The sequence below is a fragment of the Pelodiscus sinensis genome, chromosome 26 (assembly GCF_052426305.1).
Source record: "Pelodiscus sinensis isolate ZL-2025 chromosome 26, ASM5242630v1, whole genome shotgun sequence".
Lineage (NCBI taxonomy): Eukaryota > Metazoa > Chordata > Testudines > Trionychidae > Pelodiscus > Pelodiscus sinensis.
In genome coordinates, this window is record NC_143077.1 from 3770812 (window position 1) to 3794093 (window position 23282).

General features: G+C 55.5%; 1 protein-coding gene across 25 annotated transcripts in view; it reads right to left on the reverse strand.

The window, feature by feature from the left end:
• The window catches only part of MACF1 (microtubule actin crosslinking factor 1), a 299184-nt gene that overhangs the window by 126772 nt on the left and 149130 nt on the right, over positions 1-23282 (reverse strand). For 19 of the 25 annotated variants that reach the window (XM_075908725.2, XM_075908726.2, XM_089773477.1 and 16 more), the window contains 11 exons: positions 21074-21226; positions 20522-20610; positions 19636-19771; positions 10862-16144; positions 9896-10045; positions 8058-8273; positions 7808-7957; positions 4576-4803; positions 3082-3231; positions 1973-2206; positions 659-886 (listed from right to left, as the gene is read on the reverse strand). In XM_075908725.2, coding sequence (XP_075764840.2) covers positions 659-886; positions 1973-2206; positions 3082-3231; positions 4576-4803; positions 7808-7957; positions 8058-8273; positions 9896-10045; positions 10862-16144; positions 19636-19771; positions 20522-20610; positions 21074-21226 — 7017 coding nt within the window. The remainder of the gene's footprint in view (positions 1-658; positions 887-1972; positions 2207-3081; positions 3232-4575; positions 4804-7807; positions 7958-8057; positions 8274-9895; positions 10046-10861; positions 16145-19635; positions 19772-20521; positions 20611-21073; positions 21227-23282) is intronic. The other 6 variants (XM_075908729.2, XM_075908727.2, XM_075908730.2 and 3 more) reach the window with 2 other exon arrangements.

Genomic DNA, 23282 nt, shown 5'->3' on the forward strand with positions numbered 1-23282 from the left:
CTCGGTGCGCTTTGCGGTGCACAGCTCGGCTGCAGCCCTGGGAGGCTGGAGGGACAAGGCCGGCGGGGGATGTCTCTGTGACTAGACTCAGGCTCCAGGCCGGACGCGCCCGCCGGGTCTTTGTGCACACGGGAGGCGCGCGACGTGGACCCGCCGCTGAGACGCCGCAGCTGAAGCGGAGGGAAAACGCCTCTCGCCACGTTCCCCTCTCTATGTCCTGCAGCCCGTGGCCCCGGCAGACTCCCCCGTGCAACAGGGTCTCCCTTCTACAGCCCAGAGCGGCGGCAGCACACGGTTACCCCGGGACACGACTGCACGGCAAGGCAAACTCATCCCGTCGGCACCTAATTCCCCTCTGGCTGGGGGGGCTCAACCCCCCCCCCGCCTGTCCTGGCCCCACCCCCATTCCACTGCTTCCCCCCCAGTCTCCACCCTGCCCCTTTTCCATTGACTCCCCTCCACTGCGGGCCCCGCCCCCAGAGCCAGGGGGCTGCCAGGGGGTGGGAGGCACAGGGGAGGGGCGGAAAGGGGGACTCGGCTACGGGTGGGTGCCGAGCACCTGCTGATTTCTCCCTGTGCTCGCTCCATCCTGGTAGCACCGCGGAGCCGCCTCACTGAGACCCAGCGTGACCGCGGCCGGGCTCGGCGCCGCTCTCACCTGCAGCCTCTCGTAGTGCCGCTCCAGGCTCTCCTCCACGCCGTCCGCTCCCGCCCCGCGGCCGTCCGCCACGTCCTGGGGGCTGCTCCCCCCGAGCGCGCCCGCAGCCTGGCCCAGCGGGCGGTGCTTGTGCGCCGAGAGCCCTGCCGGCGGCTCTAACGAGGTCACCCAATCTAGGAGCGACTCGATCTTGCTCCTGTTCTCCACCAGCTCTTGGGCAGCTTTCACCTGAGGGAGAAGCAAACATGCCGGTGGGGAGGGCTGCGCTGTTGGTCCGTGAACAAGCCCCTGTATTGGGGGCCGGAGGGAGAATCAGCGTGGTCGGGGGGGTGGGGGAAAGGGGCAGTTTCCCCGGGCCCCAGTGACTCTCAGGGGCCCAGGGCTCCCGGCCACTGGCCGTGCTACTATGGCAACAGCGGTGACCAGAGCCGGGAGCATCAAACCGCCCCCTCCCCTTTGCCCAGGGGCGCTGAGCAGGCTGTCGGCTCTGCTGAGAGCAGTGCACGGGGACGGACTGCACCCCCCAACGCTTCCCAAGACACGCCAAGAACATCAAAATATTACACGGTACACTTCCTTCACTGACACCCACACCAGACCAGAAAGAGCCACGTCCTGGTAGCTGAGGAGGTGAGATTCCCACCCCAGCACAACCCATAGCCTTCCGTCGCTGGCACACCTCAAACTGGTCTCCTGACACAGAGCGCACGAGGGTACAGTGTGCACCAGCGCTCCCCGGAAGGAGAGATCCCAGCGCCGCTCAGCCGATTCGCAGAGCGCCCACCGCTAGGTTTGTGTTTTTATGAGTGGTGCACATTCACACATGTCTTGGTGCATGCAACAAACTTTATTCTGCACAGCGCTGGAAAAGATTCGCGGGACCATTAGTGTGTGCACGTATGGAAAGTGGTTCCCTTCAGCTCCAGTTCTCGGAGGTTCTCTAAGGCTGGCTCCACCTTTCTGTGGCTCTTCTGCTGAGGCTGAGACAGCGTTAGATATTCAGAGGCACCATTCTGCTTCAAAAGGCTACACTGGACGTTTATTGCCAATGTCGGACTTCAGAGCAAGGCTCCTTTCCATTACTGTATTGGTATTAGCAACACCTAACTCTCAGGTGGCACCTCTCAACCGTTCCTCTGAAAGTGCTTTCAAAGGGGGAATCAGTGCTGCCCATTTTACAGAGGGGGAAACTGAGGCACAAGCAGTGGGGCGGGCAGGAACAGAAGAACCCAGGGCTCCTGACTCCCAGGCCAGTGGCCTAGCCAGTAGGCTCCCCACGATCCAGGTCCCCCTGGGTAGTTCTTTGTGCGTTACCTTTTCGGTCTCCTGTTGCACGGCCGCCGTCACAGCGCTCTCCAGCTCTTTCTGGGCCACGTCAGTCCTCTCCTGCAGAGACTGGAACTGCTCCTTGGCGAGGCGGAGCTTCTCCTGCAGGGCTGCCAGCTCCCCCGGGTTCAGCTTGGTCCTGTTCTGCTCCAAGAACTCTTCGGTGGCTTTCAAGACGCCGGCGAAAGAGGCCGCCCGGCCGTGGATGCTCCTCTGCAGGTCCTACGAGCACCATGGGAGAATCTTACGACTTTTCTGTGCCATCTGGCCAGCTCACCCCTCCTTGGCTCCCGCTCCTGCCCCACAACTCAACTCCTAACCACGCACGAGACACCTTGGAGTCATTGTGGAGAGTTCTCTGAAAACATCCACTCCGTGTGCAGGGGCAGTCAAACCAGCAAACACAATGTTGGGAATCATTGAAAAAGGGATAAGGAATAAGACAGAGAATATCTTATTGCCTCTGTATAAATCCACGGCACGCCCACATCGTGAGCACTGCGTACAGACGTGGTCGCCTCCTCTGAAAAAAGGTGTCTTGGCATTGGAAAAGGTTCAGAGAAGGGCAACAAAAACGATTAGGGTTGGGAACAGGTCCCATATGAAGAGAGATTAAAAAGCCTGGGACTTTCCAGAAGAGGAGACTAAGGGGGGATAGGAGAGAGGTCTATACAATCGTAACAGGTGTGGGAAAAGTAAATAAGAAAAAGTTATTTACTTGTTCCCACAATATAAGAAGTAGGGGTCACCCAATGAAATGAACAGGTAGCAAGTTAAAACAAATCAAAGGAAGTTTTTCTTCACTCAGTGCACAGTCAACCTGTGGAACTCCTCGCCAGAGGATGTTGGGAAGGCCAGGACTTAACAGGGTTCAAAAAAGAACTAGATAGATTCATGGAGGTTAGGTGCATTAGCCAGGATGGGCAGAGATTGTGTCCCTAGCCTCTGTTTGTCAGAGTCTGGGAAAGGCAACAGGGGCGGGATCACTGGATGACTCCCTGTTCTGTTCACTCCCTCTGGGGCACCCGGCATCGGTGAGATGGGCCTTTGGGCTGACCCCATCTGGCTGTTACGTTCACAGCTCTTCTAGCACTGACCTGCACCTCGCTTTGCCTCTGCTGCAGCACAGGCAGGTCCCGTCCATTGGCTGCTCCCTGCTGACCTGTCAGCGTGTTCTCTGCCTCACCCAGCCAGGCACACAGCTCCTCCAGCTTGTGACTGCGCAGGGCTTGCTGCTCCTGGAGAGACTGGGGCAGGGAGAGAGGAGGGAAGAGTCAGTTTAAAACCCATTGTTCCTCCACGGCCGCCAGTCTCTGAAAAGCAAGGCAGGAGAGTTACAGTCTCAGCGCCGCTAGGACAGGAAGCAGCGCGGGAAACGCTTTTCAAGCCCGCCGCTCTCAGGCCGGCCCACAGGCTTCACGACGGGAGACCATTCAACCTGACGGGAAACCATTTGACACATTTCTGATCAGTTCCCAGAGGCAATGTTCCAAGTTCTGCCACCAACACGCAGCCCGGCCTCCCCGGCGCGACCCACCAAACGTGGCTCTGGCTTTGGCCTCTCTCTTACCTGCAAGAAAATTAAAATATGCCAGCCCCCCGCCTAACGCCACCTCTAGAACGGCCAGCCAGGCGCCAGAAGTTGGCATCACACAACCCTGCAGCTTCGGAGCACTGACCGGTCAGGTTTATTTGTGACACCACAGCAGGCCTGAGCGCGGCGGGGAGGAAAAGCGTTTCCGTAGCTGATCCGATTCCTAGCTATTGCCACGAGTGCACAACACAGAAGCGCCTGTATGAGCAATTGAGCATGATGTGTGACCCTCACAGTCCTTCCAAAAACCCTCTCTTTGCCAGCAGGGGCGGGGGAAGGGGGCAGTTTCTTCCTGGTGCTGCAGCAACTAAACATACAAACTTGTGCACAAGGCTGCGGTCATTTCTTTCAATCTTTAAGAGAAACCACAGAAGCCATTCGAAAGAGCCTTCTGAAGAGCTCTTCGGCTGCAAAGCGAGCTCTTCCGGGGTTAGGATGGGCACACACTGAATCTGAAAAAAGCAAAGCAAACAGGTTAACACACACAAAGAGATGGCACAGGCAGAGTGTGACCGAGAGCAACTGTTAATACAACATCACAGTATTAAGTGTCGGGCATGAAGAGGTCCGTGCAGTTACATGGGCTGGGGGAATACGGCAGAGAAGCAGGCGCTCGTGTGGGAACGGCCGTGGGCTGCCACGTTTACGTATTATTCATCGGGCCGTTCTCGCGTGTCCACAGCCCGTTCCCGTGTCAGGGCAACGAGATGCTTGCAACCCTGGGGATCCTTTGGGCCGAGCAGCGCGAGTTTGTGCAGGGTTCTTCTAACGTGAACCTTACAGGGACGAGCTTGGCTCCACTGAACCAACACACGTGGACCTGAGCTCGCCTCGGGCGGCGTTCTGGAGCGGACAGCCGAGAGCACAGCAAACAGGCAGAAAGGAAGAAAGTCCTGAGGTGCCGTGTGCTGTCACGCGCCCCCCCCAAGCCGGCACTCAGAATGGCCAGCCTAACACGTGGCAGTTAACCAAGCACAGCCGGCATCGTGGCCTTCACCTCCTCAGCCTGCTCCTCTGGCCCAAGACAGACCTGCTGGGCCTCCCCCTGAGCCGCCACCCGCTCCGCAAGGTCCCGGAAAGACTTCTGCACTTCGGTGAGCAGCCTCAGCAGCTGCCGGCTCTGGTGGGGGCTCAAGTCCTGGGCGTGCTCCGAGATGAAGAACTGAATGTCGAAAGCAGCGGCATCGAGCTCCGATCTGGCCTGAGCCAGGGGCTGTTCCAGCTCCTGAAAACGAGAGAGAAAACGCTAGTCAAGGACACGACTTGTCCAGGGGATCCAACACCTCGCTGGGCTCCTGGGCAAGATGGGAAGGGAGAGAGACTCCATGCTCCCAGAAGGGGCGAGGCCTCCAGTGGAAGGTGCGGGGCCTAGGGCAGCCAGCCCTCGCCCTGCTCAGACCATTGTGCGCCTTCCCTACAGACCTCAGTGTTGCCTGGCGCATGTGGTGCTCTGGGCGCTTTCGAATCGCTGGACCCTGGTGTAGTGGCCTTCTTTGCCTCCCCTTGACAGCAGGCCTGCTCCTGTCTGTGCGCACTTTCCTACTAGGGTCACCGGGTGTCCGGGAGTGAACCGGACAGTCCGGGAGTGAACCAGACAGTCCGGGAGTGAACCGGACAGTCCGGTATTTTCCTCTCCTGTCCAGTAAAAAAATTCAGAAAATATCGGACACCTAAAATGTCTGGTACTTTCTGATTTTTTCCTGGCCAGGAGGCAAAAATCCTGGGCAGTCCGGCTCAATACGGAGGCAGCCTGGCAACCCTCGTGCTTACGGGGGAGCTGTCTGGCCTGGTACAGGGAGGTGGGTGGCTGCCGGCAGCCTGTTAGGGCCAAAAAGCCTCCCCACATGTTTTTTAAAGGGGCCACGGTGTGGGGTGTTTGGTTTGGTTGGTTTTGATTTTTTTGCTTAACAGCTCTCAGGGTCCTTTTGGTTTTTTTGCTCAACAAACTTTTTCCAGGCGGGTTTTTTGGCTGTTTGTTTTTTTTTTTTTCCTGAAACCATCTGGCAACCCCATTCCTGTGCCGCTGGCTTGGGTCAGGATTCATGGGTACAGAGACACCTACAGCTCAGCAGGAGAGGTATTCCAGCCAGACCTCCAGCACGAGAGCAAGACACTGCGCCCATGCAGACACCGAGGCCTCGTCTACACTACCCGGGAAGGTCCAAGTAAGCTACGCAACTCCAGCTGTGTAAGTGACATAGCAGGAATGGACGGTTTGTGCATCACGTTTCTGCGCCATCCGCAGCGCGGGAGGCCGATGGGAGCGTCTATACTACCCCCAATCGAACCCCGGAACATCAACCGCGGCAGTGCCGATCTTCCGCGTAGCGCAAGCGGAAACGTGCCATTTCGTTTGCGACAAGCTGGGGTGGAAAACTCCCCTGCACGGGCCGGAAAACTCCCCTGCACGGGCCAGAAAACTCCCCTGCACGGGCCAGAAAACTCCCCTGCACGGGCCGGAAAACTCCCCTGCACGGACCTGCTGTTCTTGCCCGCTTAGGACTTTAACAGATTTCAAAAAAGAGCTCAACAAATCCACGGAGGTTGGGTCCATCAGTGGCGATGAGCCAGGGATGGTGTCCCCAGCCCGTGTGTCAGTAGAGGGATGTTAGATATCGGTTAACTGAATCGTCGATTAACCTCGTGAATTCTTATCGGATACTTGACTATTCTATAGTCCCCAGGGGTGAGGCTGGCAGCCAGTGCACTCTGGCCCCAATCCCGAGGAGCCCCCTGCCACTCTGCGCTGCTTCCTCTGTATCACAGGGTGCCAAGTAGGAGCTGGTCCATGAGGGGAGCCAGTTTAAAAACCAGCTCCCCTCTTGGACTAGCTGTCTGTCGCCCCGCACTGACAGATACAGAGGCAGCGCAGGGTGGCAGTAGCCCTGTCCAGGTCAGGTCTGAGCTCCGGGACCCAGCAAGAGCCGGAACGGAGCCGGGCTGCCTGCCCACGGGCTCTTAATACACTTTAAATGCAGAGCCGCAGCAGGGGTAGGTCCTGGACCCAGCGAGAGCCGGGCTGCTGGCCAGCCGGCTAAAACATTTAGGCTGTGTCTAGACTGGCCAATTTTTCCAGAAAATCAGCCACTTTTCCGGAAAAACTTGCCAGCTGTTTACACTGGCCGCTTGAATTTCCGCAAAAGCACTGACGATCTCATGTAAGATTGTCAGTGTTTTTGCAGAAATACTGTGCTGCTCCCGTTTGGGCAAAAGTCTTTTTCCGGAAAACTTTTGCGCAAAAGGGCCAGTGTAGACAGCTCAGATTTGTTTTCCGCAAAAAAGCCCCGATGGCGAAAATGGCGATTGGGGCTTTTTTGCAGAAAAGCGCATCTAGATTGGCACGGACGCTTTTCCACAAAAAGTGCTTTTGCAGAAAAGCGTCCTGCCAATCTAGACGCGCTTTTCCGAAAATGCTTTTAACAGAAAACTTTTCTGTTAAAAGCATTTCCAGAAAATCATGCCAGTGTAGACGTAGCCTTACTGGCAGGGAAGGAGGGGGAATGCATGTAGCCTACAGCATTAAATGAGAAACTTTTGCTTATTGGTGAATCGACTTCACAATTACATCCCTAGTTAGAAGCTGGGAAGGGGCGACGGGGGAGGGGCTGCTTGATGGTTCCCTGTTCTGTTCACTCCCTTTGGGGCACCTGGCACTGGCCACGGTCGGCCGACAGGCCCTGGGATGGATGGACCTTTGGTCGGACCCAGCCCGGCTGTTCTGAAGTTCTCACGTCCAGCTTCCCCATTCTGCAGAGAACAGCGCGGCAGGAGGGTCCGGGAGCTGCCTCTTCTCCCAGCGCCTCCCCCGCCCCGCACTGCCTGGGTCTCAAACGCAGAGTTCTGCGAGCCATGAGGACACCCCCCCAGACCGGTGTGAGGCCCACAAGGGAGGGTCCCGAGACTGCGTCGCTCCAGATACGGCTCTGGAGGAGTTTGCTATTCGGTTCCCCATGGTCGCTGAGGGGCTCAGCAGCAGGATGTTTCGCTTGTTGGGGAGACAAACCAGGAAAATAAAACCCCCGGCTCCTCTGTCCCCTTACGACGCCTGCTCCTGAGAGCGCAAGGGCCACGAAATAGGCTGCCACGTGGGCCTCTCCTTGCCCAAGGATCCACAAAGGGCGAGCCACAAAGCATCTGGGAGGAAGGCTGGATTCAAAGCCTTCCCCTTTCCCTAGAGAGGCGGCAGCAATTTTATCCCTCAGGATTAGGGCTGGTGTTGCTATGGTTACCGTAGAGCGTTGGAGGCGGCGCGTTGAGCTGTTCCCGCTGGCTGCCCTGTGGGAATCGCTGCTGTCCAGAGATAAGGCGGCATGGCAGACCCAGTTCTGCAACTCCTCCAACTTCCCCTCAAGCCTTTCATGCTGAGTTAAGATTTTAGCCTTCAAAGGAAGAGCACGCGAATTAAACCAGGACGCTCCCCCAGGAAGACGTGCCAAGGTCCCCCAGAGGAGGGAGGAGACGCGTCTGTCTGAGTGGTACCTTTTCCGTGCCCGCGGCAGCGCGTAGCGTGAGCAGCCAGGCGCCCAAGGCGTCGCTCACGGAGCTGAAAGACTTCTGCAGGTTCTTGGCATCTTTCGCCACGGCTTTCAGCAACTGCTCAGGGACGTCTCGGGGCCGGCCGGCCACGAACGACTTCACGGATTCCAGCTCCCGATGCACCGGAGAGGACAGATCCTTTAATTCCACCTCCAGGGCCTGAGGCAAGACAGTCTCATGAAGTCCGAGCCGCGATTTCATACTCTCACAGGGGACAGCTACACAGCACACACACAACGCCCCCCTCCCCTCCCGTCTCAGAACCGGGGTCAACTGGCTCACACTGCTGGGTCTAAAGATGAAGGAGCAGCACAGACGTTCGGGCTCAAGGCGGTGCAAGGGGGGAGTGTCTTGTGCAGCTGCTCTGGAGAAACCCAAATGCCGCTGAGCAGAGCGCCCCCAGCTAGGTTTTGTCTTTCTGTGGGTGGTGCACTTTCACACGTGCCTCAGTGCACATCAACAAATGTATTCCACACGTGGATGGGAAAAAATCCACCCATGGGTGGAAGAGATTAGAGGGAACACTGGTGTCCGAGCCCAAACGTCTACGCTACCCGAGGCAACGGACTCAGGCGTCGTGCCTCCGTGCTAAGGATGTTAAGGATCGATTGATTTACTAGTCGACTAGTCCTTACGGAAGGGCACTTTACACGCTCCCGGACAGCTCCCGGCTGCCGCTCTGCTCTCTCAAAGGGACAGAGAGGAGCCGGTGTGCAAAGACGCTGGCTCATCCTCTGGTCCCTCCCTGGGTCTCAGCACAACCCTCACGCTGCCCCTCTGCATTTTTAAAAGGGACGCCGGTCCCCCCCCCCCCCCATCCCCGTCACGCTGCCCAGGATGCAGCAGCAGCAGCCGGCCCCTTTGCCCCCCCCGTTTCCCTCACACTGCCCCTCTGCATTTTTAAAAGGGACGCAGCAGTGGCAGCTGCCCCCCCCTCACGCTGCCCAAGACGCAGCAGCAGTCGGGGCCCCCCTGCCCTCCCCCATTTCCCTCACACTGCCGCTCTGCCCTTTTAAAGAGACACAGTAGTGGCTGCCGGGGCTGTGGGGGGCTGCTGATGCTGCGTCCTCTTTAAAAATGCAGAGGGGCAGCAAGAGAGGGGTAGGGGGGGCCCACATGAGAGGGGTGGGGGGGGGCTGGCTGCCTCTGCTGTGTCCCTTTTAAAAATGCAGAGTGGCAGCATAAGGGTTGTCCTGAGACGGGGGGCGGGGGGACCAGAGAATGAACCAGTATCTTTGCACACCTTCCCTTTAAGAGTGCAGAGCGGCGGGGATGGGGGAGGAGGGGGCGATGGCGTAGTCAACAGTACTACCAGATAAGCTCCCGCTTTATCGGGTAGTCGACTGACTACATCCCTACTCCGTGCCAGGGGCTTTTTCTTGCAGGGCAGACGTAGCCTCAGTAACTCAAAGCCTGGATGAAACTGGATGCAAACAACATGCATGTCTGCGAGGCTGATTCATCACCATCCACCACGTCATCCAACGAGTTTCCTCTGGCCAGGTTACAATTCATTCCAGACAGCAAAGCTAAGCGTGAAGTAAGAGAATGTATTATCTAAGCACAGATGAAGACCGGAGCCAGAACGAAAGCTGGAGAGACAGACGCTCCGTGTTTGCATCTGAATCCTTCAGACTCCAGACTAACGTTCCCCGCGGTGCTCCCAAGAGACAGCAAGCCGCAGCTGCAGCCCCGAGCATGAACCCTACAAGAACTTGCCCAGAAAGCAGAAGAGCATTGAAGCCAGATTAATTTGAGTACAGTGCCCCTCCCCGCCGCACCTCCGCCTGACGCAGCAGGTCTCGCAGCGCGTCTAAACTCAGCTCCGAAGGCTGAACCTGTTTGATTTTCATCTCAATGTCTCGCAGCATGGACAGATAAGACACCAGCCTCTCGTCGTGTTCCAGACACAGTTGTTTGCTGGCCACAGTCTGTGGAGTCAAAAGACAAAACATGCTTCAGGGCGAGGGAAAAGGCCATCAAAGCACTCTGCTACTCCCTCGCTCTCCGCAATTTGCCACAGTAGAGACGGCTCACTTGCTAATCTTATCTGCAAGGTTAACTAGGGAGAAGTAAAACGTGCCCTCTTTGCCAGAGGAAAATTAAAAAGAGCATCACAGCCGCAGCGTTCTCATCCAGCAGCTATGCAATCGGCTCACGTCGCTGCTGTTTATAATGGAGGGCCACATGCTTCCCCCTGTACATCAGTTTCATTTGCCAAGTCAATTCCTGTCTAGCTTCTGGAGCTGCAGATCCCAGCGGGTCCCTCCCTCACTGCATTCATCCTTCTCGCTGTCAACTTTGCTCGTCCAACGTCCTGCTCCCTGGCATCAATGCAGGGACGGTACATGTCGATTCGTCAGCGAATCGAGAAGTCGACGGAATGTCCATCGGCTACTCGATTCGTCGACAAGGGGGAAGGGGCTCTCGCTACCCCCGCTGCAGCTCTGCAGGTTAAACGTCGCAGGAGACAGGCGTGCAGCTGCCGCACATCTCTCAGCTCTTACTACATTTAATAGGCAGAGCCACAGGGCTGCTGCACCTCTGCCTCCCCATCCCTGCACTGTGGAGATGCTGCTGGGGGGAACAGGCTTTTAAGCTGGCTCCCGCTTCCCCCCGTCCCCTCCTGCCTCTGATCTGGAGACAGCAAGGGGGGGGAATGCAAGTAGTCAGCTCGTCTACACTTTAACATCCCTACCCCAAATACACCTAAAGATCCAGGAATTTAAAAAAAAAAAAAAAGTTACCTTGGTTGGTTTTGCAGATTCCTTTGATGGATCTTGCCATCTCTCCCTTTCTGCCATTGTCGACGGCGGTTCTTGGTCACTGATGCCGTCTTCTCTCACGATTTCCTGGGGTGTCTTTCCTTCTGACGTGAAGCCTGTAGAGGACCCTGCTTCATCCTTGGTGAATTTCGGGCTCGTTTCTTTTAGAGTTTGCTTTTCTAGTTCAAGGATTACAGAGGGGTCTAGATCACCTGTGGATTCCTCTCTGGTGATTAACTCTGGTGTTCTTTCCTCTGCTATACATGCTGAGGTGGATACCAGATATTTGGTTTCCTCCTTGGTCAGCGCTTCGGGTATACTTCCCTCTGATTCATCTGTCACAGAGGTGTCTTCACCCTTTCTGATTTCCTCTCCGATTGCCTCTTGGAATGCATCTCTCTCTGGGGCAAGAATGACTTTCTGATCATCTGTGTCATTCTCCTTCGGGCCCAATGTAATCTCCTTTTTTCTGTCAGGAACCTGTTCCTCACTAATCTCTGTTGGCTTTCGTTCAGCCAGACCGCTCAGCAACCCCCCCGCTGCTTTCTCGGGGGTGGCTTTACGCTTTGATTCCTGAATACTTGACATCAATTCCTCCTTGACCTTTCTTATCATGGTTTCTTTGGAATCTGGAATGGCAAGGGTCTGTTTTTTCTTGGACGATTTCTCCGGCTTAGTGGTTTCTCCTGGGATGTTGATCTGCTTTGGAGTCTTTTTCCCAGCTTGCTTCTTTCCCAGGGGTGTTATATTAGCCTCACTCAATATTTCTGGAACACCAGGACTCCTGAGCGCAGGAAGTTTTGCCTCGGGTCTCTGTGGCTCGGGGTGTTTCGCCGTTATTGTATCTACTGGAGGGTCTCCAATATGCTTATCGCGAATTGCGATCTGGAAGCGTTCCTTAGCCTTGATGCCGATGATTTCTTCCTCTCGCCGAGCCACAGAAATGGATTCTTTCGGTGCTGCCTCGTCTGCTTTCAACCCCTCCCTTCTCTCATCTAAGCATCGCTCACCGACTTCAGAAGCCGTACGTGTCTTTTCCAGACCCCTAGCTTTGCTAACAAAGGCTCCCTCTTGCTCTCCTTTGCCCTCCTCCCTTGGATGGCTGGCTTCTCCAGCAAACGACTGCTCATTCTCTGCCCCCCAGCCCTCTCTCTCCTCTTCTGTGCGAGCTACTTCCACTGACTCCAACTCCTCCTTGCAGGGTTCCTGGGATCTGGTTTTCCCAATTTCTTTTTTCTGGGTCTTTATTGCCACGTCTGGAGCTACAGGCATTGTGGCTGATCCTTGGGGCGGCTCAGGGGCCAACTCGGCCTCTCCTAGAAGTTGACCCACGACACCGTCCTCTGAAGGGCGTGATTTCAGCTCCTCCTCTTTCCCGACACTCATTGTCTTCTGTGAGCGGGCAGCATCTGCCGCACCTCCCGCTGCCCTGGTGCCCACAGCGTCGCGTCTGGCTCTGCGTTCTTCACCCGTGGCAGGACTATACGCGGCCAAGCTTTTCTCGTTGGGTCTTCCGTTTTGTAGGAATGGCCCGGAATGGCCTTTAGTTTCCCCCCACTCTTCGGGAGCAGATTTGTCATTGGGTGGCCAAACCCCTTCCTGAACAGCAGCCAATAAGTTTGGGCCGATTAATCCTCTTTCCACAGCTTCCTTTGAAGTCACCTTTGTCCCACTCTTGGCGTCAACAATCTCCCCGACCGCCATCTGGTGAGAGGCAATGATTCGCCCCATTTCTTCATCCATCACGCCCCGCTCCACCGCAGGCAGCAAAGACAACCTTTCACCTGTGGCACCGTCCACAACGCCCCCCGTGGCAGCTTGAGCCTGCAGTACTCTCAAGGAGGGCCACAGGTCCACCTCCCCCCGCTGCACGGCCTGAGCGCATGTCAGCGCGGCCCCCGTCGCCCTGTCCTGAATTGCTCGGAAGGGAGCGAGTGCCAGATACCTTTGGCCGGATTCAATGTCAATTTTACATTTCTTTATGCATTCCGAATAGGGAAGGATCATGCAGCTCTCGGGATCTACGATGCCATGTTTCAGTTCGGAAGATGACGCTGCCTTTTCCATAACCGGCTCCGGTAACAATCCTTCCTTTACAGCTTTAGACAAAGCCAGCCTCTGGCCAGAAACAGGGTCCATAATGCTTCCGCTCAAAGCCTGAATTTCCAGCACTTTATCATGCAAGTCCAAGTTCACTAGCCCTAAGGACACTGCATGCTCTAAGGATACGCGTTCTTTTGTTTCTGGATGAACGTACTGGCGCAGACACACACTTTCCACCTGGGTGAGTTCTTCATACAAGCTTTGATCAATCAATCCATGTTTCATCGCATTGTTTACGGAAAGTCTCATTCCAGACACGTGGTGAATAATTCCTCCATCTGCTATCTGCTTGGTCAAGAGTTGAAGGGCTTTCCCCTTATCGAGTAGCCCTTTTTCAACTGACTGGACAATCGTTAACGGTTCTTTAGTTTTAGGATCCAAAATCCCACTGGTTTCAGCCTGTAATCTAATGAGCTTCTGTTTAGTTTCCTCATCAGTGTCTTTTCCTTTTGCAGCTTTCTCTAACTTTATAAGTTCCTCTTGACTCACGGGCTTGACCAAGCCAAGATTCGAAGCCAACGTGACTGAGATTTTTTTGCCTCGTTTCAAATCAACAATTCCTCCAGTAACTACCTGCCCTTCTAAAATTCTCAGAGCTGTTTCTTCGTCCAGCAGGCCAACGTCAGCCGCGTCCTTGACAGAGCAGACAATGTTGTTACATGGGTCGAGAACGCCACTTACGGCTTTGTCAGATGTGAGCACCTTGTGCAGAAGAGCCTCGTCCATCAGACCTTCACTAATGACTTCTTCGGTGGTTAACGATTCGCACGTGTGCGAGTCAAAGAATCCACTGAACATTTTCATTTTCTCCATCAGTTTGACAGCTGTGTGGCTGGACACTACCCCACAAGCTATGGCTTCATTCAGAAGAAGATTCCTGCCTGTCTGTTCGTTGTATATACCCCCGCTTTGGAGTTGTGCCATCAGTTGTGTTAAAGTGCCCTCTTCTCCCAGTTCCGGGGAATGTTTGGGTAGCACAGAACTGTCACCGCTTCCGAAATCAACTGATAAATCTTCCACATCCCTTTCTTCAACCTCCCATCCTCTTGCACCTGCAGTTTCTTCCATTTGCTCCTCCCCGTCAGCGTTAAGAGGCAGGATTTCCTCTCTCTTCACTGATCTGCTCTTTGCGTTTTCCGAATTCAACAAATGCTCAATAGCCGCTTGCGACTCTACTTCCGGTTCCACCCTTCTCCGAGTTCTCGCTTGCATGTGTCGTGGCTTCGCCGTGCTCTCTGAGACATCCACAGCTCGCCGGCTCGCACCATCTCTGACCATTTCAGGGACTCCACCTTGGACTTTGTCTAGTAGAAGTTGAGCAGCCTTGGAATCTCTCGCCATCTCCACCAGCGTTTCCTTCGCTTCTCGGGGCCATGTCGCCAAGCTCATTCCAATGGGGTCACTCGCGGGTCCTTGACTAGACAATTCTATGTGATTTCCACGCTGGGTGATATTCAGCCTTTGCTCTCCTCCGGCTTTGGCCTCCATTTCACTCTTCATGGATGCTCGTAGTACAGAGCTCTCTTCCTGCTCCTTCAGATCCACAGTTTGGTCTTTATACTTGGATGGACTCTGTGCCGCTGGAGTTCGGTCGTCCAGAGAAGTCCTGCGTGGCACGTCTTTCATAGGGGTATACTGAAACTCCCGTTGCTTCAAAGCCAAATCATTGCAGGGTTCCCTGTCAGCCGTGGTGTTCTCCCCACCTTGAAGCTCCTCAAGAACTTTGTAACGCTCGCTGGTAACGTCCAGCGGGTGAGCACTTGCCCCATTTGCTTGCGCCTGTAGAACGGCTTTGGTGAGCTCATTCAACACCCCATCTACCAGGAGCACCTTGTGGCCATTGTGGATGTTGATATAGCTGCGGGTCATCAGGTGGAAGATCAGTCTATCGTCACCGCTCTGTAGCCGAGGGGGATTTTGGTCCTCGTGGCACAGGGGGCTCTTCCCTGCAGAGCCCAGGCTCAGTTTGCCAGCTCCTGCCAGCTGCATCCCGGGCATCATGTCCGGGACGACGACAGATTTGAGCTTCTTGGCAACGTCTCTCTCCAAGAGGCCATGCTCAACTGCTTTCTTCCAGGTCACGACCTCGGCAGTTTCTGGGATGAAAAGAGCCTTGATGTGTTGCCGGTTCCTAAGAACCTTATGAGCCACGTCAGTGGACAGGGCACCCTGCTCGAGGGCGCTTGCCACAGGGAGGATCTCGCCCGATTCAGGCCACAGCAGCCCCACAAAGGACCGAAGGGATTCCAGGATCACCAGCGCGATCCTCGAGGCTACTAAGTCTCTCTTGACGGCTTCATCGATGGTCAGTCTCTCCCCCGTGACGGGATCGATAACACCGCCTGTCTGAAGCTGTCGGATCAAGAGCGCACACGCCAGGTCCTGGTCAATCAAATTATGCCTCACGGCCTCGTCCACAGTCAGTCTGTGCCCTGTTCGGGGGTCTACAATGCCCCCGGCAAACAGCTGAGCTTCCAACAGCCGCACCGTGACTTGCCGGTCTATGAGCCCCTCCTGGACCGCTCGGAAGATGCTAACTTTCCGGCCCGATTTCAGGCTCACCATCCCGCCTGCGAGCTGCTTGACGGGCAGCAACCTGAGGCCGGTCTCCTGGTGAATGATACAACGCTGCATTAGCTCGGTCAGGCTGATTTTCTTGGCCGTGTTGGGGTCGATCAAATTTCTGCAAGAGCTCAAGCGAGAAGCCAGTTTTGCCTGAAGCTGAGTCGAGATGAGGCCTTCGTCCACAGCCGTTTCCAAGCTGATGTGGCCCTGGCGCGAAGGATCCATAAATCCCCCCGTCACCAGGTGAACTTCTAAAATCATCAGGCCGAGGTCCTCACTGATCTGTCCCTCTTCTATTGCAGAGACAACAGGCAGCCACCGGTTTCCTTCCACGTGCCTTTGGCGGATCAGAAGAAGGGTCTCCTGTAGCTCCCGCAGCTGCTGGAGCATGCGGTGATCAATGAGGTTTCTCGCCAGCCCGTCCGCCAAAGAGAGTCTCTCGCTGGTCTCGGGAACGATTAAGCCAGATGTGATAACCTGAGCCGCCAGCAGCTCCAGGCCCGTGTCCTGGTCTAGGAGACCTTTCTGCAGGGCCCCAAAGATCGGGAATATTTCCACCGTGCCCAAGTCTATCACTCCCGCCACCGGGTCGCAGCCCTAAAAACGGAAAGAGAAAATACCAATCAGATCAGAACCCCAGAGGCTGCCAACAGCAAATCTGCCTTTCAAGTGACTACAGCCCGTCAAGTCCAGGGAGGTCTCAGTTTCCAGGACAAAGGGGGCGAGAGGGGAGACTAAAAGGACGAGAGAGCAGCCCCCAATGGGTAGGAAGTGCAGCCCCGAGGGCCTCTCCCTCGTGGGAGCAGCGATGCGCTTTCGGCCGGGTACGGGCTGTTCGAGCGCCTCTGGCCCCCGCCCGGCAGCACGGCGCCATTTCTGGCACCCTCTCTTGTGATCTCGCAGCAAAGCGGCAAGCGGCAAAGCCCAGCGCCCCCCAACGCCCCGCGGAAAGAGACACGGAGACAGACACAGCCCTGAGACGTTCCACGTTTCCTTCCAAAGGGGAAGGGATGAGACGAAGCCCAGTCTGGGCTCCCGGGGAGGCAAAAGAACCAATGAAAAAGCACCTTCCATAGATCGGAACCCCCCCCCCCCCGCCTTGCCCTGCAGCTCTGAAGATCCAGCCACCAACAGAAAGAGGGAACCTCGGGGCAGAGATCGGCGCTCCAGGGACAGCCGCCAGCCATGCACCAAAGGGCAGGGAAGCTGCCTTTGCCCATGCAAGCAGGCTCCCTCACTGGAGTAGCGTAGAAACAAACCATCGCTCTGGGAGCTAAGGCAAGGCCTTGGGAAGAACTTGGCTCTAGGCCAGGGCGGGCAATAAAATGGCGGTGGTTCTGCCGGGTGGGTCGCTGCTGCTGCGTTTACCTCCACAGCTGCCGGGACAGGCGATCGCAGGGGTCTGCGGCCAGCGGGAGCTGTGGTCCCCCCACCTGCCACGTGGGGGCCGGCCAAGGGCCAACCCTCGCCGACTGGAACCAGCCTGCAGGCCGGCATTGGCCCACATTAGGGTGGAACACGCCATGATCCGGGCCGACGCTCAGAAATTAACAGCGGCCTCGGGTATTTCCGGGAAGCCTTTTTCTTGGGGGCCTGAGCCTAAGCAGGGGGCTGCTCAGGAGGGAGGGGGATTCTCAAAGGCAAGGGAATGGGCGTGACGCAGCGGCGCTACTGGGTTCCACACTCCCACCCCTTGGGTCCGAGAGACCGGGACCCGGGAAGATACCCCGAGGGGATTCCCACGCAGAGGGGCACACGGGAACCTGGATTTTGTGACTGACGCGAGCAAGTCACTTCCTGTCTTTAAGACGCTTCCATTTCTCTCTCTGCAAATGTGACACCTTATCGCCCCCCAGGGCCCAGCGCTGCCGCCCACCAACACACAACTCCCAGGAAGTGGGTCTGGATTTCCCCTCACTCTTTTTAACCGGCTAGACGGGGGCACTGAGAGACGGCGCTACACCTCTCTCAGACCACAGCACGCACGGTCCAGACTGAACACGCCACAGACAGACAGGAGAGAGAGGGACATAAAAGGCGTTTACTTACCGGAGTTGCAGGGTGAGCCTGGAGCAGTTAGAGACAGAGCCTTATGGAGCAGCTCAGCCGTATCACACACACAGTGTAAAGCTTGGGGTTAGCGTCCAGCATGCGACGGTTTGCTTTTGCCAAAAAAGAAACGCCCCCCGCCCCCGCCCCCGCCCCGGCAGGTCGTCCTCTTTCCGCCTTGTGCGGGGTTTGGCGTGTAAAATTCCAGAGGGTTAGTGAAACTTGGAAGCAAGGATGTCAGTTAATTGTAACCACACTTGACGTGAAACACAAACTGTACAGGGACACATCATGCTCAAGGGCGCACGCCCGGCGCTTTGGCCTTTGTTCAGCCTGTTTTCATTTCATATCCTTTCACTGAGTCTCAGCAAGCGCCTGGGAACCGTTGGTTATGGGCCCCCTTCTACTGTGAAGCGACTGTTCCACGCTACGACCCTCAGACGGGCCCCGAAGCCCTAGGGCAGCCTCTTATAACGAGTTCTAACGTCCTCCAACTTTTGGGCTGGTTACTACTCTCCGTTCCAATCGTGGGACTAATCAGGAAGCAAAATACGCCCCTTTCTGCAAAGCAGATATGTAAAAGGAAATGGGGACAGCCCCCCTAAAAAAAATGTTTTCAAACCGTATAAAAAACCCCCAGCAAACTAGAGGGAAGACATTTGTATGAAGCTTTCCCTTTCTGTGGAGCATCATAGGACCCACAGGGCTATTCTTAGCTTCCCTTCTGGCAGCAATGACAGGCGGCTTAATGACATGACAATTTAGCTGGGGAGATCGCTACCGCTGAGCCTGGAGGCATTGCTGTCCTGGCACCATGAGACTTCTGTTGCTGGAAAGCGTGCTCAAATGAGCTGCACTAAAACTCCCTCCCCCACCCAAGTAGAAATCACTGGACGGAGAGATCTGAACCACAATAGAAACACGTCTCTATCGAAATACGCTGCTTTTGTTTGTATGCACGCAGCACCGCACGAGCGGGAATTTCCATTTCCCATCACTAAACTCAATGCCCTCGCCCTCCTTTTCTCTTGATCGGCTGGGCTGGGATTTCACTCGCTAACCCCGTGTCCGTTTCGGCGATCACAAAATCAGGCCCGAGTTGGCCAGCGCTTCAAAATAGAGGGAGCCCACAAGCAAACACCCAGCCCTACCCTTCGGACACATGTATACACATTTACATACACATACAAGAATATCCATGGATGACTGAAGACAGCGAACACCAAGAGAAGAGGCGATCGGGAGGCCCTTCAAACCCGTCCCGCCGAGCGCAGGAGCGTGACATGACAGTGATGGACAGGGACGTGACTGGATGCAAATGGGAGATGGGCGGGGGTCCTGCGACTCAGTCAGTGACGGTCTCTGGGTGGCATTCCGGACTCAATTCCCTGCTAGTCCAGGCAAGTCTCTTGCTCACGAGCCCCGCTCTAGCTGCAGAAAGGTCGCCCGTGTGCCTGCCCGTATGCAGCTGGCCTTCTGGCCAGAGAGGCACCAAAATACCCTTGCAGGAAGAGTTTAATTTGCGCCAGGGCTGAGTCTCTGGTAGCAACTCTGAGCTTGCTGCATCCGTTATGAATGCAAAAAAACCCCATTGCTCGAGCCCAGCCCCCTCTCCTTGCCTCCCAAACCAAGCTCTGCTTGCGGGCCTCGCCCCCGTCCTACAGGCCTGTGCTCTCTCCATTTAAAAACCTGAAAGGACCCCCCGCCCCCCGGCCACTCCGCCTATTCACGGAGTCCACCGCCCCCCCTGCCCTTTACAAGATTAAGTCAGCTCTGTGGCACGAAGAGCAGCCCCGATGAACAAGGCTGCAGGGGAGAGCCGGCCCCTAACACCCTGTGACCATACGAAAGCCTCTTCTACGTGGCCTCCGGTCACCAACTCAGCCCGGACCCCCGAGTGCAGCATGTGGGACAGCATGGAAGGGTGGCTGATCGTGTGAGATTAATAACCAAGTCGACAGGCCGCGAATGGCTGGTGGTCATGAGACACACAACCGAGCAAAGCCACGTGCACGCCCGGAGGCAAAGGGGAAAGGTACCTTGTGCTCCGTCTCCTGAGCCAGCTGGCTCTGAAGCTGCTGCAGCCGTTCCGCGGTGTCGCCGCAGAGCTGATGGTAAATCTCCTTCAGGGCACCGAGTTGGGTGGATATTTGCTCCTTCTCCTGGTCGGAAAGCCTGCGAGAGGGGACAGGAAAGTTCTTCCTGGAGTCTGAGAAAGTCGCAGCGATTTTTCTCCAGACACAGGATGGCAAGCACCCAACGGACGCCCCTCTCCTCCCTGCCGGCGCCCCAGCAGCAGGGCTACGGGCACGGTCATGCCAGTCGCAGTTTGCAGAACGCACTGACCGAATCTGGAGCGGAACTAAGCAAAACAGCTGAGGTCGTTCATTACCAGGGCGGGGCGGAACAGCCCCCCCCGCCAACCTTAACCAGCTTCACTGTCCATTTCAGTCACAAAACCGGCTCCCGCGGGGGAACAACAGGAAAGCGTGTCCTTTTCCACACCAAAAATGGCCTTTCTTTTCATTCGCCTCCACTGAATTATCAACCTCCCAAAATTCTGCCCCAACAGAGACATTCAGACGTTTAAACACGCAAGGTTTGAATTTTCATGCGACGGGCAAAACTGGCCCACGTAGCCAAAAGCGAAACATTTCTCCGTTGTAAAATCACCTGCAGCAATTTGGGAACCTCTATGGGGGCCAATTTTTTGATAAAACTTGCCATTTTCACATCCACCTCGTCCCCTGGATCCAAATAGCACCTGCACCAGCGGCATCTCATCAGTGTAGTTACGTAATCTGGCCATTCAACTTGCGATTATTTTCCTTTCTATTTTACCATCACCTTCTCTTCTGACAATGAGGTACCCTGCCCTTGGCCAGCCCTCTGTCTCTTTCCCACCACTACTTGCACTGTACTCACTTGTGGCCATGCTTTGCAAGGAAGATCTGTGCCGTTTTGATTGCCTCTGAGACCTGCTCTTTCCTTGCAGACAACTCCTCGTTGAGAGCCTGTTGAGAACAAGAAAGCAGGTCCATTTGAGGCCCGGTCTATACCACACCCGGGAAGGTCAGCTTAAGATACGCAACCCCAGCTAAGTAAATAACGTAGCTGGAGTCAACATACCTTAAGTCAAGCTTGGCACCGTCTTCACAGTGGGAGGCTGACGGGAGCAAACGACCGGAGGCGTCCTCAGCGTTTGATTTAGCGGGTCTTTACTAGATCCACTAAATCGAATGCCAGAAGATCGATCTCCAGCACGTAAGTATAAACGTGGCCTCAGGTTGGAAAGAAGGGCAGCAATTCCCCAAAGTTTGAGTGCATGCTCAGTGTTAAAAAGAGGCATCAAGGTTTTGGGAAGCTCTGGCCAAACTGGCGGGACAATGTAGTTTTAGTATCTACACTAGCAGTGTGAAGGTGACGCGGTCCAGGTGCCATGCACAGGGAGGGAGGGACGCAGGCCCCTTGGTTTACCTGCTGCTCCGAGATGGATTTCTCAATGTCGCCCAACCCCTTGCTCTTGGGCGGACCGGTCCCGACGTGCGCGCTCTCTTTCAAGCCAGAGACCCAGCCCAGCAGCTCTTTCACTTTGTCCACATGCTCCTGCTTCTCTTCCTCTACGACTTTCTGCACACGGGGGAGACAGGAACACGTCCCACATTAACGTGCCGAGGGGCCCGAAATGACTGCAGCCAGTGCCCAGCCCCGAACCGCGCGGCGAAAGGAAACGGGTTGGTCTGAAGCAAAGGAAGAGTCGCTAGCAGAAGCCGACGCCTGGGCCTGGGCGCGCTGACCGTGCTAATTGTGAAGTTAGCATCACAGAACGACAGGGCTAGAAGAGACCTCGAGGGGTGATCCAGTCCAGTTCCCCGCACTCATGGAAGGACCAAGCCCCATCTAGACCAGGGCAGGGCAAGGTGCGGCCCGAAGGCCGGATCCAGCCCACCTAACACTTTGATCCAGCCCACGGGGCTGCATCTGGCCACTTTCTATGTATAGCCTGCTGCCCGGGCCACCAAATGTCCAGGTGGTGGCTCAGGCAGCAGGATCCTGTATAAACGGCTCACGGCTCCTAGTGATGGCGCTACCCCAGCAGGGACTGGAGCCACAAACCCTTTACACAGCCTCAGCGACCCCGGGCAGCTGCCAGCCAACGTGGTAGCAGTAGGGTCCTTTGCTGTGATTTTAATGCAAAGCCTCCAGCCCCACACAATGCTGGGGGGAGGCCGGTCCTGCCCCTTCAGCCCCAGGCCCTGCCCCTGCCAGGGGTGGAGCCGGCCTGTGATCATGTACTAAAATTCATTAAGTGCCCCCCCGTGAAAATTATTGCCCTCCCCTGATCTAGACCATCCCTGACAGGTGTCTGTCCAACCTGCTCTTAAATCTCTCCAGTGATGGGGATTCCACAACCTCCCTGGGCAATTTATTCCAGTGTTTAACCACCAGGACAGGAAGTTTTTCCTAATGTCCAACCTCAACCTCTCTGGCTGCAGTTTAAGCCCCTTGCTTCTTGTCCTGTCCTCAGAAATTAAGGAGAACAACTTTTCTCCCTCCTCCTGGTAACACCCTTTTCTGTGTTTGAAAACTGTCATGTTCCCTCTCGAGCTTCTTTCGCCAGACTAGACAAATCGAATTTTCTCCATCTGCCCTCACAGGTCATTTTCTAGACCTTTGATCATTTCTGTGGCTCTTCTCTGAACGTTCTCCAATTTGTCCACCTTTCCTGAAATGTGGCGCCCAGAACAAGACACAAGGCTCCGGCTGAAGCCTAATCCGCGCCGAGGAGAGCGGAAGAACGACTTCTCGCGTCTGCCTTGCTACGTGTCTGCTAACACAGTGTTTCTCAAACTGTGCTCCACGGAGCTCCGCAAGACATCTCGGGGGCTCCGCGAGGTTGACAAACTGGAAACATCGACAGGTACAACACATACAAGCAGTGGACCGCTGGGGCTCCGCATACATTTTTACGCACGTAAAGGGCTCCGGAGCCCAAAAAGTTTGAGAACCGCTGTGCTAACACATCCCAGAATGATTGGAGGGGGAGGTTTGGAGCGGGGGGTTCCAAGTGTCACACTTTCAGGCATCTTTAGCTGCTATTCTGCTGGCTTGACTCCATTAGTTCTCGACAAACCCATGCTGTTACTTATCCCATTATTATCGTCCAGGGCTGTGTCTAGACAGGCCAGTTTTTCTGCAAAATCAGCTGCTTTTGCGGAAAAACTTGCCAGCTGTCTACAGTGGCCGCTTGAATTTCCGCAAGAACACTGACAATCTCATGTAAGATGGTCAGTGTTCTTGCAGAAATACTGTGCTGCTCCCGTTCAGGCAAAAGCCCTCTTGCGCGAATCATTTGCGCAAGAGGGCCAGTGTAGACAGCACAAGACTGTTTTGCGCCAAAATGCCCCGATGGCTAAAATGGCCATCGGGGCTTTTTTGCATAAAAGTGCGTCTAGATTGGCACAGACACTTTCCCGCAAAAAGTGCTTTTGCGGAAAAGCGTCCGTGCCAATCTAGACGCTCTTTTCCGCAAATGCTTGTAACGGAAAACTTTTCCGTTACAAGCATTTGTGGAAAATCATGCCAGTCTAGACATAGCCCAGCTGTTCGGAAATGAAATGCTTCTTTCTCTACTCCATTCTCTTTCCAGGCACTGACATTAAACTGCCCAAGGAACTAGAGCAGG